Below are 16169 nucleotides of genomic sequence, written 5' to 3'. Positions count from 1 at the left end.
GAAATTTTGATTCGACGTGCCAAGTGACAACTTGGTGTCGTTTATTTTATTGTCGTCACTTCATGATTTTCCCCCTCGAAGTGCTAACTAGCGCGCGGCTGTTCACGCTCCAAATCTTGGACTATTTGATGCTAGCACAATTTCATTCATTTTTTTTGGGTCCCACGGGAGAAACCGGAGCAAATCTTTTGTGTCGTTCGGCGTCTTGCGCGTGTTCCGACGTGCGCGAGACGCGTGAGCGGAATGGAAATGTTCGGCCCGCTGCTCCCGCGGAAGGCTCGGGCGGCGGCAGATACGAACGCGCGTGCACGCCGCCTTTTCAGGCGTGATGAATGACTTGTAGGCCTCATCCGCTCAATGAGATGCTGCCTTCGGGGGCCTGCTGTAAATCGCCGCTTCGTCTGCGCTTGGCAGTCCAACGGGACTCGCGCGCTGGATTCGGTCGTTAAAACTAAGTCGCGGTGTGGAAATTAACGGCGCGAGTGGTCTTTGCGCTGTATATGCCAGGGTCGTCGCCGGAGAGAATCGTATGGAAGTCGGAGTTTGCGTGTGAGTGGTTTTAAATGCAGCGGTTTGCATGAGAGCGCTGCAGCAGTGTAGTATGATAATGTTTCTGCAGTGTGTGTGAGAGCGTTTCAATAATATGTGGGAGAGTGTTTCATCAAGCTATTAATGCATTTGAATAGTATGTATGAGAGCATTTGAATTGTGTGTCTTTGAGTAGTATGTATGACAATTTGAATTTTGCAGGTGAGTGAATAGTAGTTGTGAGAGCATTTCCTGTGTGTTGGAGTTGTATGTATGAGCGCATTTAAATCGTGTGTGTTTGAGTAGTATTTATGTTAGGATTATAATTGTTTGCGTGAGTTCTGTGATAGGTTGTATGAGAGTGTTTTTTGTGTGTGTGTGAGTATTTGAATAGTATTCATGAGATTTGAGTAGTATGTATGAGAGCATTTCAATTATGTGTGTTTGAGTGGTATTTATGTTAGCATTCTAATTGTGTGAGTGCCTGGATAGATTGAATGACTATTTTGTGTGAGTATTTGAATAGTATGTATGAGAGCATTTCATTTGTATGTGTAAACGTTTGAGTAGAATGTATGAGCATTTAAATTGTTTTTGTGTGTGCTGTGATAGTTTGTATGAGTGTTTTTGTGTGAGTATTTCAATAGTGTGTATGAGCGCATTTAAATTGTGTGTGTTTGACGAGTATTTATGTTGGGATTATAACTGTTTGCGTGAGTGATGTGATAGTTTGTATGAGTTTTATGTGTGAGTATTAGAATAGTATGCATGAGAGGATTTAAATTGTGTGTGTTTGAGTAGTATTTCTTTTAGCCTTTTAATTGTTCATATGAGAGCAGTGTCAGCAGATATGAGAAGTTTTTTTTAAAAGCATTTTTGACTAATACGAGTCAAATATAAGCATGTGAGGTGCTAATATTATTTTTTATGTCCACATGAATTCACCGTAAGATGAATAGTAATGTAATAGTAATAGTATGTAATGTAGTAATAGTAATCCAATGAGGGTAAAAGGTGAAGCGCAATAACCGGTGAGCACCTTGTCGATATGATTATTGGAAATATGATTCATGACGTAAATATGATGGTCCCCCCTCCCCGTCCATCTTCCTCCACCCCACGGCGCGACACCCGAAAGCAACAATAATCCTATCAAGTGCAAAACTGACACACGAACCACAAATAATAATAATAATAATAATAATAGTCATAATAAAGGAAATCAAAGCACGCCGTCGTTGCGTTTGCGTTTCTTCGCGTTACATCACGAGAGCCGCCGGGAGACCAATTTGCATAATCACCAAGACGCGGCTGTTTTGTTCCCGTTTAGCCGCACCGGCGGAACAGTTTGCGACGTTCCAATTCCGTTCGTTAAGAGGACTCGACGGGCTCGGGCGGGAAAGAAATTTCCTTCTTGTGAAATTTGAAATATGATTTTTTTCTCTTTTTTTTTTTTTTTTTTGTCAAAACGAGACGGACAACCGATTGGACCGAATCGTATTTCGTCGTAGTTGGAGTGAATCAAGTGGTAGAGAATCGCATTGAATCGTAATCGGACTGCTTTTGCAGTTTTGAGGATTTGCATATTTATATTTAAAAAAAAAAACATTTTTTTTTTTAGCAGTAAGTATTCACAAATATAATCTGCGTCAATTATATTTGGATTTTCACAGGTTTAAAAAAAATGGATTAACGTATTCGGGAGGAAGCATTTTGTAGCGTCGAGTATCGTTTCATGATTGCGATGAATCATATCGTACGTACGGTACAAAATGTGTGCAATCATAACTCATAAATTGTATCACATTATTGTATCGTGTGCGATATCGCCTCATAACGGTTTTGGATTTTATTTTACCGTTGTGAAGCTACGCTACGGATTTGTGCAGTGGTACTGTGAAGGAAGTGAAATGTAACTTTTGGAATTGTATCGTATACTCGTAATCCGAGTAAATCGTTTCCTGTTGACATGAAAAAGTTTTTCCAAATATATTGTATTTATTTATTTTGAATTATAATTTTTTTCAGCAGCTCACACGCCTGGGCAGCCATTTTCCCCCGTAACAACACTCATCTTCGTCATCAATCTGAAAGAAGATGGCCGACAAGGAGCTGCCATTTTGCGGCGTCGATGCCTCCCGGCCGACTCGTCGAGACGCGCGATCGATTTCTCGCCCTCGCTCGCTGTTTTTTTTATTTTGTTTTTTTTTATGCTGACAGCCACAAACGTCGTTTCCAGTCGATAGGATGTATTCGATACACAATATGTACATACGACGTGTATATTTAGCGATATTCGGTGTACATTTACAGAGGGTGGCCACAACAATAGGGAGCCAATACGACAGATACAATACAGATTTTTTTTTTATGATTGTGCTATACGACCAATAATTTTAACCCCATCAATATAAATTTGTTCACATTCCTCAGTTAAAATAATTAATTAATTACTAAATAATTAATTAATTAGCTAACTACCCAATTAATTAGGCAATTAATTAATTAATCACATTGAATTAAGTTAAAAGTTACAAACTTGTATGTATATAAATGTAAGATTATGAACTTTCAAAATGAAAATCTGTATGTTGAAATTATGATTTTTAATCGACTCAACACTAGTGTTTCATTCTTGCAAAATTATGACTTGATTGTCACAGAATTGTAATTATTTTAACTATTCTCACCATATCATATATTTAATACATATAATTTTGTAAAAAGGTTTTTGCCCCTATAAAAACTTTAAATCTTTATTTTCATAACATAACTAAAGAATAGTTTTCCTGAGTTGAAACAATATCTCCTAAAATGAATATTTTTGTCAAATTATCTTTTTATCATAAAAGTCAGATTTTATTTTTATCATATGGTTTACTTTTGGCGGCACGGTGCCTCACAGTTCGGGGGTCCCGGGTTCGATCCCGCCAGTGCGGAGTTTGCATATTCTCCCCGTGCCTGCGTGGGTTTTCTCCGGGTACTCCGGTTTCCCTCCGCCTCCCAAAAACGCGCAACATGAATTGGACACACTAAATTGCCCCTAGGTGTGATTGTGACTGCGGCTGTTTGTCTCGATGTGCCCTCCGATTGGCTGGTGACCAGTTCAGGGTGTGCCCCGCCTCCTGCCCGTTGACACCTCGGATAGGCTCCAGCACTCCCGCGACCCTCGTGAGGATAAGCAGCTAAGAAAATGGATGGATGGATGGGTGGTTTATATTTTCTTATAAAATGTGAATGTGTACTTTTTTTCCAATATAATTCAGATTTTTTTTTCTTGTCATCACGTGCCTTACCCCCACCAACCAATAAATATGATTCTATTTTTTTCTCCTTTTCCCCCAATTGTCCCATTCTTTCATATCATTATGTATCGGTCTTTCATCATCGAAGGCGCGAGTGCCAATGTGACGCCATCGATTATCACAGCGGCGAAATGATGCAATCGACTTGATATTTTTACGTTCACAGATTTTGAAAAAAAAAAAAAAAAAAACTGAGGCGGCAGCCATGATGGGATTTTTTATTTTTTTATTTTTTGTTGCTCTTTTTCCATCAATGGATATTTGGCTGACGCCTCCACCGACGCGATTCGTGTCATCGTCTGCAACGGAGCGCGTGCACGCGCGATAGAGCAAGTAAAGCGGAGCAAGATGGCAGCCAGTCGGTCCGCGTTAGCATCTGCGCCGACTGAGCGCCTCGAGGCAAACAAAACAAACGCACACCCGCGCGCGCGCGCAAAGTATTTGCAGAATTTCCATGGCCGAGATGTTCAAAAGGCATCGTTGTCATGCCGGGTCGTCCTTTAGTGCCCTTGTGCAAATTTGTCAGCGTGCACTTGTGCCATACACTTTTTTTTTTCTTTGCGCTTTATCCATCCACCCATGTTCTTAGTCGCTTATCCTCACAAGGGTCGCGGGGTGCGCCGGAGCCTATCCCAGGTGTCGACAGGCAGGAGGCAGCCAGGGTAGACCCTGAACTGGTCGCCAGCCAATCGCAGGGCACAGCCGCACTCACAATCACACCTATGGGCAATTTAGAGTGTCTAATTAATGTTGCATGTTTTGGGAGGCGGGAAACCGGACTACCCGGAGAAAACCCACACAGGCACGGCGAGAATGTGCAAACTCCACACAGGCGGGTCCGAGATCGAACCCGGGACCTCAGAGCTGTGAGGCCAACGTGCTTCGTGCTTTAAATTTTTATTTGAGTTTTTTCCCCGTCGACGTCGTCTTGCAAAACTAAGACAAAAAGTATGTCGTACAAAATGTAGTACAGTATTAGCCAAACTATATATTTTTGACAAATTCATGTTGCAAGTAGGGCGGCACGGTGGCTCAGCTGGAAAGCGTTGGCCTCACAGTTCTGAGGACCCGGGTTCAATCCCGCCCCCCTGTGTGGAGTTTGCATGTTCTCCCCGTGCCTGCGTGGTACTCCGGTTTCCTCCCATATCCCCAAAACGTGCACGGTAGGTTAAGTGAGGAATCTACCCTCGTGAGGATAAGCGGTGAAGAAAATGGATGGATAATTGGACACTCTAAATTGCCCTCGGTGTGATTGTGAGTGCGACTGTTGTCTGTCTCTATGTGCCCTGCGAAAGCTGGCGACCAGTTCAGGGTCTGCCCCGCCTCCTGCCCGTTGACAGCTGGGAAAGACTCCGGCACTCCCCGTGACCCTTGTGAGGATAAGCGGTGAAGAAAATGGATGGATGAACTGACTGCTATCCTATTTGAACATCTGATAAAAAATCCACCCAACTAACTAAAAAGTGACGAACCAACCGAATGCTTGACTAACTTATTATTATTATTATATATATATAATTATTATATTGGGGTCTCCTCCTGGTGGGACGGGGACAGAACACCTTACCAGGAATGCGTTCGGTTTGTTGGTTGCTTGTTTTGCCGGGTGGGTTCGTCAGTCAAAGTTGATGATGATCTTGTTTCCTTTAACGCCGGCATTGTTGTGACCCACCGGTGTCAAAGGCGAGGCCCCGGGGGCCGGATTCGGGCTGTATGTGGCCTCTGGAAGTAAATCATATGCGTGAAAATTGTCCTACAGAATCAGTAATAAATTGCAGAAAATGAGACTAGATTTGTTACCACATTCCTTTTACAAGAAACCGAACTGATTTCAGAACTCCATCCGCTTTGCGCATGCTGTTATGTAACAAAGTGCTTAAACATTTCTGTTTACAATCATAACTGCAGTCTGAGGCAGACCAAAATTGCAATGAAGGGTTCGACCCCCCCCCCCCAAAAAAAAAAAAAATTGATGGCACACATTTGAAGCGGCGATAATCATTATTTGCCATGTTTGACCTCCAGCACTGGATGAACAAGTGAGCCCGCAAACTTTGGTCGTCACGTTGGATTATTTTTTGTGAGCTTTGACCACGAGAGGGCGCCACAGACTCGGCACAAGTCCCCATTCGTGCGTGTGCATCAATTCTGTTGAAATCTTCCAGCTTTGGCGCACCGAACCTCCAGCGCCGGCACCAAGATAAACAATGACAAATAACAACAAAACAAGACAACCATGAATTTCACCCCCCCCCCTCCCCCATAGACACACACACCTGGCCAAAGAACAATCCACACAAGTGTTCTTTTTTTTCTTGTTTGTGTGACCCATTTAACTTTGGTTGTACACCACCGACGCACTCTGCCATTTGCTCTGTTGCCATGGCAACACATGCTTCATACATGCATTTTTGCGTGTTCGTGCTAATGGGAATGTCTGTTGTGTTTTGTGTAGGGTGCGTACGTAACACGCGGTTGAGGGTGTTGAAGCAGCATGTGGTTCTCCTCATCGGCTGCTTTCCACAATAGTGTGTTTGTCCCGACGAAGTTTCGCGTCGGCGCAAGAAACGTCGCTAAGTTCCCCAGCGTCTGATTTTGCGCTAGCGGCCGACAGCGACGACAAACGACGGCGTCCCACCTGGCCCGTCTGTCGAAGTCCCCCCCCACACCATCCCCGCCAGGTCACTTTTGTTTGGCCGTCAAGCGGGCCGAAGCTGGACGTTAAGATTTCAACGAATCGAGCAAAAGCAGGTGACAGACGAGTCAGCACAATTTCAAAACCTTGCGTCAGCCGCTTCGTCTTTGAAGGACACCTGAAAATTGCTGACGACGGTCGCTGGCGAAGAAAACTGCAGACTTGACGTTTTTGGTTTTTTTTTTTCAGGCGTGGCTTCTAAATACTTGTGTTGGGGTCCCCTCACGATACCTGAATCTGTCTTTTGGGGGCTGAATTTCCGGGTGGACGATGGTGACTCGAAACCAAAATGGCTGACTTCCTGTTTGTCTTCGAGCGTGACTTCTTCTGACTCTTTGGCCTGCATACCTATGACGAACTTTTCAACCAAATTTCAGATTTCTATGGCAAACTGATAAATGGGGCAAGTCCAATTACGGGGGCATCCCCAAACCAAGATGGCCGACTTCCTGTTTGTCTATAAAGACTTTTTGGCATGCGTACTCATGACGAACTTTTCAACCAAATTTCAGATTTCTATGGCAAACTGATAAATGGGGCAAGTCCAATTACGGGGGCATCCCCAAACCAAGATGGCCGACTTCCTGTTTGTCTATAAAGACTTTTTGGCATGCGTACTCATGACGAACTTTTCAACCAAATTTCAGATTTCTATGGCAAACTGATAAATGGGGCAAGTCCAATTACGGGGGCATCCCCAAACCAAGATGGCCGACTTCCTGTTTGTCTTCAAGCGCGGCTTCTTCAGACTTTTTGGCTTATGGTGAACTTTTCGACCAAATTTTAGATTGCTACGGCAAACTGATAAATGGGGCAACTGGCCAATTACGGGGACATCCCCAAACCAAGATGGCCGACTTCCTGTCTTTTCCAGCTGAGCTTCTTGAGACTTTTTTTATCGGTCTGCTCATGACCGACTGGACTAGCAAATTCCACGTTGCTATATGAAATTGACTTTTTTGGGGGTGTGGGGGTGGGGCAACTGATCTTAAAAAACAAACAAACAACCCCCCCCCCCCAAAAAAAAAATGCAAACATGACCCAGAACTCCAGGAGATATTTTGCCCATTTTGCCAGTTCAGCAGTGGCCCTGAACATCATGACTTTTTTTTTTTTTTTTGTATGGAGGGAAACTGAGAGTTCACGATTCCGGATGCGGGGGTGGAGGTAGAAACGCGCGCACGGGCGGGGAGGAGGGCGTAACATCCGAAGCATCTCCCGTCCTCAAAGCCCCGAAGCTCAAAAAGCTCCAGTCGACCGCGTCTCGTCGTCCGAGGAAGAGAAAGTCGCGCCGGGTCGGGATGGACCGAGTGGAGCGCGTGATGAAGATGATGACGAGGATGTCGCCGAGGAAGAAGAGGAGGGAGGGAGGAAGAGCAGCGGCGACGGCGGCGGGGGGGCAGCCGCTCGAGAGCCCCGACACCTTCTGCGATGAGATGTGGCGCTTCGGCCTCTGCGTCGCTGGTGAGTTTTTGCGCATGTGTCAAAACTTCACTGAATCAAAATTGTTTAATAAATCAATTCAATCAAAGTCGGACCCCCCCCCCCCCCGACACCCCACCCCACCTCCCCAGAACCAGTTTAAGCAATTCACGCGAAATTGACCCTAATTGGCACGTTTAATATAAAAAGATGCAAGAAAAAGTCTCGAGATCGCATACCGAAAATCGGTTAGTCGGCCATTTTGTGGAGTTAAGAAAATGTCGTGTCCTCAACGGAGCGGCCGGTTGCAATCGATTCGAAAGCGAGCGTTTTAGCACTCAAGACGTCCCCCCACTTCCAACGATCCGGATTAAATTTGGGTGGACATGTACGTCATAAGGTGACGCACGGTGGGGCAGCTGGAAAGCGTTGGCCTCACAGTTCTGAGGTCCCGGGCTCGAACCCGGACCCACCTGTGTGGAGTCTGCATGTTCCTCCCGTGCCTGCGTGGGTTTCCTCCGGGCGCTCCAATTTCCTCCAACATCCCCAAAACATGCGCCATTACTTGGACACTCTAGATTGCGCATAGATCCAACACTCCCTGCAACCCTCGTGAGGATAAGCGGTGAAGAATATGGATGGATAATTGGAGACTCTAAATTGCCCCTAGGTGTGATTGCGAGTGTGAAAGGCCGTTTGTCTCTGGCCACCAGTTCAGGGTGTACCCCCGCCTCCTGCCCGTTGACACCTGGGATAGGCTCCAACACTCCCTGCGACCCTCGTGAGGATAAGCGGTGAAGAAAATGGATGGATAATTGGACACTCTAAATTGCCCCTAGGTGTGATTGCGAGTGTGAATGGCCGTTTGTCTCTGGCCACCAGTTCAGGGTGTACCCCTGCCTCCTGCCCGTTGACACCTGGGATAGGCTCCAACACTCCCTGCGACCCTCGTGAGGATAAGCGGTGAAGAAAATGGATGGATAATTGGACACTCTAAATTGCCCCTCGGTGTGATTGTGAGTGCGGCTGTTTGTCTCGATGTGCCTTGCGATTGGCTGGTGACCAGTCCAGGGTGTACCCCGCCTCCTGCCCGTTGACAGCTGGGATAGGCTGCAGCACTTCCGCAACCCTCGTGAGGATAAGCGGCGAAGAAAATGGATGGATGGACATGAAATTGGATGCAAATGTCCAAAAGTCTCAGGGAAGATATGGATCTGAAATTGGACAGGAAGTCGGCCATTTTGGTTTGAAGCCCTTCCGGGGAATTTGCCCCAGCCACTCGACAGGCTGAAGGTTCCGAATTGTCAAAGTTTGGTGATGATTTGAAGGATCGGCCACGAAATGAAGGAATTCTGGACGGTTGCGTTTTCCTCCCTCGCCGTCGCCGTCGAGGCCGGCGTTGTCTCGCATTCAGTTTGCGATTGCGACGTTTGCGTCCGTCGCTTTGAAGTCGGCTCGACGGCGGTGTTGACTTCCTGCGATTTTGCGCGCGCGCGGTCGCTGACCTCTTTGCGGGATCAAAGTGATTTCAATCTAATGTTCTATGATTCATTTTGTCTTTGAAGAACATGAGGAGACGTACACGCAAACACAGCCGCGCAGCCAACTAATGAAGCGAACGAATTAATTGCAAAATCAAAGTCATCCGCAAACAAGACTGCCCGGGAAAATGCAGATCGGGCTCAAGATGACTTAAAAAAAAAAAAAATGATTTAATGTGATCCAAACAATCCAGTCCAGCTCAATCGTGTTTTCCAACTAAAACAAACACAAATTGTCTTGAAATGTATCAAAATATTGCAACTGGTTTTGCCCTCCCTGCCCCTCAAAAACAAGAAAATTAAATGTTTTTAATGAGAACAGCAATATAATGTATATAAAAATTTTATTATTTATTATATGATTCAATAGCGTGAAAGAGTTTGTGTGTCATGATTAATTCATTGTGGGGACTTCCGGTGTGCACTCCTTTGCCACCGGGGGCAGTATAGTAAAGTCATACAGACACGAGCTTAGAGGAGTTTCACAGCTAACTTGTTTTTTTTTTTTTTTTTGCAAAAACAGGAAAAAAATGTATTTTCAATGAGTACATTGGTATTTTGATTCGTTCACATTAAGTTGAAATTCTATCCATCCATCCATTTTCTTTGCCACTTATCCTCATGAGGGTTGCGGGGAGTGCTGGAGCCTATCCCAGCTGTCAACGGGCGAGCGGCGGGGTACACCCCAAATTAGTCGCCAGCCAATCGCAGGGCACGTAGAGACAAACAGCCGCACTCACAATCACACCTATGGGCAATTTAGAGTCTGGGGAGAACATGCAAACTCCACACAGGCGGGACTGGGATTGAACCCAGGTCCTCAGAACTGTGAGGCCAACACGTTACCGGCTGCCCCACCGTGCCGCGCGACTTACGCTATTATATAGCTTTAAATATTCATCTTTATATTTTCATTGTATGCATGATTATTATTATTATTCCTACTCTCACTTATGGGCATGAGCTGTGGGTCGCGACGGAAAGAACAAGATCCCGGATACAAGCGGGCGAGTTTCCTCCGCAGGGTGTCTGGGTGAGGTCATCAGGGAGGGGCTCAGTGTCAAGCCGCTGCTCCTCCGCATCGAGAGGAGCCGGATGAGGCGGCTGGGGCGTCTGATCCGGACGCCTCCCGGACGTCTCCCTGGTGAGGTGTTCTGGGCACGTCCCACCGGAAAGAGACCCCGAGGACGACCCAGGACACGCCGGAGAGACCGTGTCTCTCGGCTGGCTTGGGAACGCCTCGGGATCCCTTCGGAAGAGCTGGAAGAAGTGGCTGGGGAAAGGGAAGTCTGGGTATCCCTGCTGAAGCTACTTCCCCTGCGACCCGACCCGGGAAAAGTGGTAGATAATGGATGGATGGATGTATGATTATTGTAATGATCAACAATGATATTCATCATCAGGTATACAAACACCCATTTTTATTTCTGTAAATCAGAATCATCTTTATTGTTATTATTTAAGTATGTAAACGACACACAAGGAATTTTGTCGGAGCCGCCTTAGTACGACGTGCATGTTGAGTACCACAGCAGAGCGACAGCCAATTGACAGAACTTTTTTTTGTTAGCGCTAGTCCAATGATTATCGTTCAAAGGGTGTTAAGACTTCAAGGAACGGACGCAGATTAAAATAACTAGTCGTGCGGTAGTCTGGGACAATATCGATTGCGCAAATGTCGCCGATGCGACTCAAGTTCGAGAAGCGAGCTAGCATTGGTCAACAACTGATGTGCAGAGTTTGCAAAGTGGTGAAACCGCCGCAGTGAGAGCATGAGTCATGATAAGATTCTATAGAATCATAAATAATAAGGGGGAAGAAGCTGTTGGAAGGCCTTCGAGTTCAGAATCAGATTTAATGGACTTGGCGTTACTGCCCCCTTTCGACCCGTTCCCAGTTTCACTTGCTTGAATATTTCAGCGTGTTCCTCGAGGGTCGCGTCCGCTCGCCGGCACGGTCGCGACTCTCGGCAGAGCCTCCGCAAGTTGCCAGTTTGAGGGGCCAAGAGGACGCTGAAGAGGAAGATGAGGAAGAGGTGGCGTTCGACCTTTCCGAGCGTGGGCGTGACGAGTAGAACGTCGCGTCGGTCGATCCGGAGCGGAAGGAAACGCTCGAGAGGAAAAGTACGCGCTTCTCGAACGTCCCTGTTTTCGGACAAATCGGTTTTTGAACCAAAATTTTGAGATTTCTTTGCTTCTGTTTCAGAACAAAAATCGCTACTCGAACGCCCCCCGACAAAACCCGGAAATGACACATTGCGCGCGGCCAGACCAGCTGACCCAACCGCGACGCGTTTTGTTTTTGTCTATTCGAAGGCCCCCCGAAAGGGGAAAAAAAAAAAAAAACAAAAAAAAAAAAAAAAAACGGAAATGTCACTTTTGTTCATAAAAAAAGTTTACAAGGCTGGGGGCTGAGTCGCTACAGCCTAGCGTACTCTACTACTAAAGCATACATTTTAAGCAAAAAATAAATATATTTCTTAAATTATTTTATTAAATAAAGTATTTAAACTATACATGCATTTCTACTATGCAGTTTATTATCAGGAAAAGCTAAAAGAAATGATTTTAAACGCCATTTTTTTTTTAGGCTTGGAACGCATTATTTCTTTTTCCATTCATTGTAATGGGGAACATTGATTCGGTTTACGAACAAAATCACTTCTCAGGAACGGGTTGCGGTCGAGAAGCGAGGCATCACTGTGTTTGAAATGTCGAGTTTGACCACGACGAGGGCGACGACGATTTTGGCGCGTCGCACCGAGAACGGAAGGCTTGCATCAAAGAGCTCCAAAAGTCAAAGAGTCCGACGGTTGAATGGACCAAAAAGGTCAAAGGTGCAACCCAAAAGTCCGAAATGGCAGACAACCCAAAAGTCAAACGGCTCCAAATCCAAAGCCGCCGGCGTTGCGCTCGTCGCGCTGCAGCGTGATCCGGTCTCGGCGGCGCCGTGATGTTCTGATGATTTATGAACGTCCTCGCCTCCCGCGTTCCTTCCGCCTTTATTCCCAACTGGCTTCTTTTGCTGTTCTTCTTTTCCCCCCCTTCTTCCTTTTCACCGATCGCACCGCCGGCTCAGAATTTCATTGTTAGCGTAGCGTCGGCAGCCGTCCGCCCGACGGACCTCTTATTGGAACGTTGCAGCTGTGCCCGTCCGTCTTTACGATCCGGGAAGTTCTGCAGCACGACCGATTTGTCACGCCTCATTTCCTGATGTTTATTGACTCCTTACGTGTCGTTTTTCCCGGTAGACTCCACAATGTTGTGTGCCCAGAATTGGTCATGTAAAAAAAAAACAAAAAACAAACAAAAAAAACTGGACTAATATCACGGCATAAGACTTGAATGGGCGGAACGGTGGGGCTCTTGGAAAGCGTTGGCCTCACAGTTCTGAGGTCCCGGGTTCAATCCCAGCTCCGCCTGTGTGGAGTTAGCATGTTCTCCCCGTGCCTGCGTGGGTTTTCTCCGGGTGGGCACTCCGGTTTCCTCCCACATTCCCAAAACTTGCGACATTAATTGGACACTCTAAATTGCCCATAGGTGTGATTGTGGGTGTGGCTGTTTGTCTCGATGTGCCCTGCGATTGGCTGGCGACCAGTTCAGGGTGTACCCCGCCTCCTGCCCGTGGACAGCTGGGATAGCCTCTAGCACTCCCCGTGACACTCGTGAGGATAAGCGGCAGAGAAAATGGATGGATAATTGGGCACCTTAAATTGCCCCTTGGTGTGATTGCGAGTGTGAATGTTTGTTTGCCTCGATGTGCCCTGCGCTTGACTGGCAACCAGTCCAGGGCGTACCCCGCCTCCTGCCTGTTAACAGCTGGGATAGGCTCCAGCACTCCCCGCGACCCTTGTGAGGATAAGCGTCAGAGAAAATGGATGGATAATTGGACACTATAAATTGCCCCTTGGTGTGATTGCGAGTGTGAATATTCTGTTTGTCTCGATGTGCCCTGCGATTGGCTGGCAACCATTTCAGGGGGTACTCCGCCTCCTGCCCGTCGACAGCTGGGATTGGCTCCAGCACTCCCCGCGACCCTTGTGAGGATAAACGGCTAAGGAAATGGATGGATGGATGGATGGACAGATGGTTGAATGGTCCCAGCCACTTGGCTGCCCCATTTGCATGCTATCTGGGGGGTTTGTATAGTAGGCTGTGATGTACTTGGCTTGAGCTGACATTTCTGTCACGAGCAAGACTTGGCCACTGCCAGGAGGGGCGTGGCCACGCCACCGCTCACAGCTGTTCCAGATTGGGACTGTAATTAGTCAGGTATTTAAGTCGGAGTTTTCGTTGTTGCCCCGAGTTAGTGAGTTGCATTCACTGAGAGTAGGAATCTCCACCACTAAGAATCGTGTAATGTTGAGCTATCCTCGCCACAGCGTTTCTGTCCCACCACAGTTTAGTCCTGTCTTAGTTTCATAGTCAAGTCCTAGTTCAAGTTTCCTAGTTTGTCTTCTGGCGATCACGTTTTCGGATCCTGCCTTCGCTCAGCGTTTTGCGCCCGTGTCTTCTCGGACTGCTTACACCATGTATGACCCCGTTCCTTGAATGAACCCCGCCTAACATCATGCTCGCGTCTCGGGGTCCCGCAGTTGGGTCCAGCCCAGCACCGGAGGTTCCTGACAGTTTCTTCTTCTCGCTCGTTGCCGCCATCTTGTCGCCACGTCGTTTCGCTTTTGCGCCCTCGCTGCACGCTTTGCGACCCGACGAAGTTGTCTCGCAAGTTGCCCTTCATACCCACCCCCCCCAAAAAAATCCATCCGACAGCCCAAAAGTCACACATCCCCACAAGTCAAAAGCCTGGAAAACAAGATTAAAAACGACTTCAAAGTCAAACATCTCAAAAGTCAAACCCTCGTAGGCTGAAAACCACAAATGTCAAAGGACTCTAAAATCATATTATCCAAATGGCAAAGCCTTCAATTTCTGACCTTTAGCGTTCAAGCACCCCAAAGGTCAAATATATGAAAAGTCCAATACCTTAAAAGTCAAATACCAGAGAAGTCAAAAATCCCAAAGGATCCAGACAGTTGAATACCTCAGAAGCCATCCATACATTTTCTTTGCTGCTTATCCTCACAAGAGTCGCGGGGAGTGCTAGAGCCTATCCCAGCTGTCAACAAGCAGGATGCGGGGTACACTCTATCTATCTATCTATCTATCTATCTATCTATCTATCTATCTATCTATCTATCTATCTATCTATCTATCTATCTATCTATCTATCTATCTATCTATCTATCTATCTATCTATCTATCTATCTATCTATCTATCTATCTATCTATCTATCTATCTATCTATCTATCTATCTATCTATCTATCTATCTATCTATCTATCTAATCTATGGGCAATTTAGAGGGTCCCATTAATGACCTCAGAAGCCAAAGCTCTTAAAAGTCCACCCATCCATCCATTTTCTTCACCGCTTATCCTCATGAGGGTCATGGGGAGTGCTGGAGCCTATCCCAGCTGTCAACGAGCAGGTGGGGTACACCCTGAACTGGTTGCCAGCCAATCGCAGGGCACATAGAGACAAACAACCCAATCACAATCTGAATCACGCCTACGGGCAATTTTGAGTGTCCAATTAATGTTGCATGTTTTTGGGATGTGGGAGGAAACCGGAGTGCCCGGAGGAAACCCACGCAGGCACGGGGGAGGACATGCAAACTCCACAAAGGCGGGTCCGGGATTGAACCCGGGTCCTCAGAACTGTGAGGCCAACGCTTTCCCAGCTGCCCCACCGTTCCGCCCTCTTAAAAGTCATACGCCCTAAAAGTCAAATCTGCAACAAACCGCAGAAAGAATCAAATACGGCTTCGTCCCGAGTCGTCGGGTGCTGCATTGCGTGGATTTGCCGTAGAAAAAAAAAATAATAATAATAATAAAAAAAAAATACTCGCCGCGACTGGGGCGAAGTTTGCCACGCGTTCTGGTTGTTGCCGTCGTCATGGTTACGGCAAGCCGTCGTAAATCGGCCGCTCGTGACGAAACAAGGATGGCGAGGCGGAAAGGAGGAGGAGGAGGAGGAGGAAGCGGCGTCTTCATTTCAAGAGAGAGAGAGAGAGAGAGAGAGAGAGAGAGAGAGAAGAGGAGGAGGAGGAGGCTGGGAAGAGAGGTAGAAGGATGCCGGAATCTCTCCTTGCTCCTTTGGCCATGTGACTTGTGTGGTGAGGCGCTCGCACAAAGTCGGACAGAAGAAGAAGGAAGGAAGGCAGGAAGGAGGAAGGAAGGAAGGAAGGAAGGAAGACAAAGAAGGAGAAGAGGATGTTCTCGGTGTCGCTCAAGTGCCGCTTGGGGGTCATCGGGCGCCAAATGAAGGGTAGGGCGTGCGGTGCGTTCGCGTGCGTTCGGTGTTTATCGGCAGCGCATCAGGTGCGTCGTCGACGCATCAAAAGTGCGCAAAGTTTGCATCCTTCAATCCTTGGAAAAAAAAAAAAGTGTTTGTCTTGTTTATGTGCAATTGTGAGCGCATCGCGCGTCTTGTGGAAAGTTTTGCGTCCTCAAATCTGCGTGTGGATCGCGCGTGGGTGTGCAGCTTCGGGGCTGCTTGTGTTGACCTGACTTGTTTGCGGCGAGGCGCCTCTTCCTGCTCACGTTTTCCAATCGAGTTGTTGCGTTCTCGTTATTTTTATTTTTTAGGGGTTTCATAAGAACAAACAACAACAAAAAAA

The 16169-nt window shown here is 46.7% G+C and overlaps 1 protein-coding gene across 1 annotated transcript in view; it reads left to right on the top strand.

Moving 5' to 3' along the window:
* The first annotated feature begins 7137 nt into the window (after positions 1–7137).
* grip2b (glutamate receptor interacting protein 2b) overlaps positions 7138–16169 on the top strand; it is a 50282-nt gene continuing 41250 nt past the window's right edge. The window contains exon 1 of the mRNA XM_061833496.1: positions 7138–7992. Within this exon, the coding sequence (XP_061689480.1) occupies positions 7830–7992 (163 nt within the window). The 5' untranslated portion in view covers positions 7138–7829. The remainder of the gene's footprint in view (positions 7993–16169) is intronic.

Source organism: Syngnathoides biaculeatus, chromosome 10 (assembly GCF_019802595.1).
Source record: "Syngnathoides biaculeatus isolate LvHL_M chromosome 10, ASM1980259v1, whole genome shotgun sequence".
In the NCBI taxonomy this organism is placed as follows: domain Eukaryota; kingdom Metazoa; phylum Chordata; class Actinopteri; order Syngnathiformes; family Syngnathidae; genus Syngnathoides; species Syngnathoides biaculeatus.
Note: the sequence above shows the minus strand (reverse complement) of the source record. Positions and strands in the feature narration are given on the sequence as shown.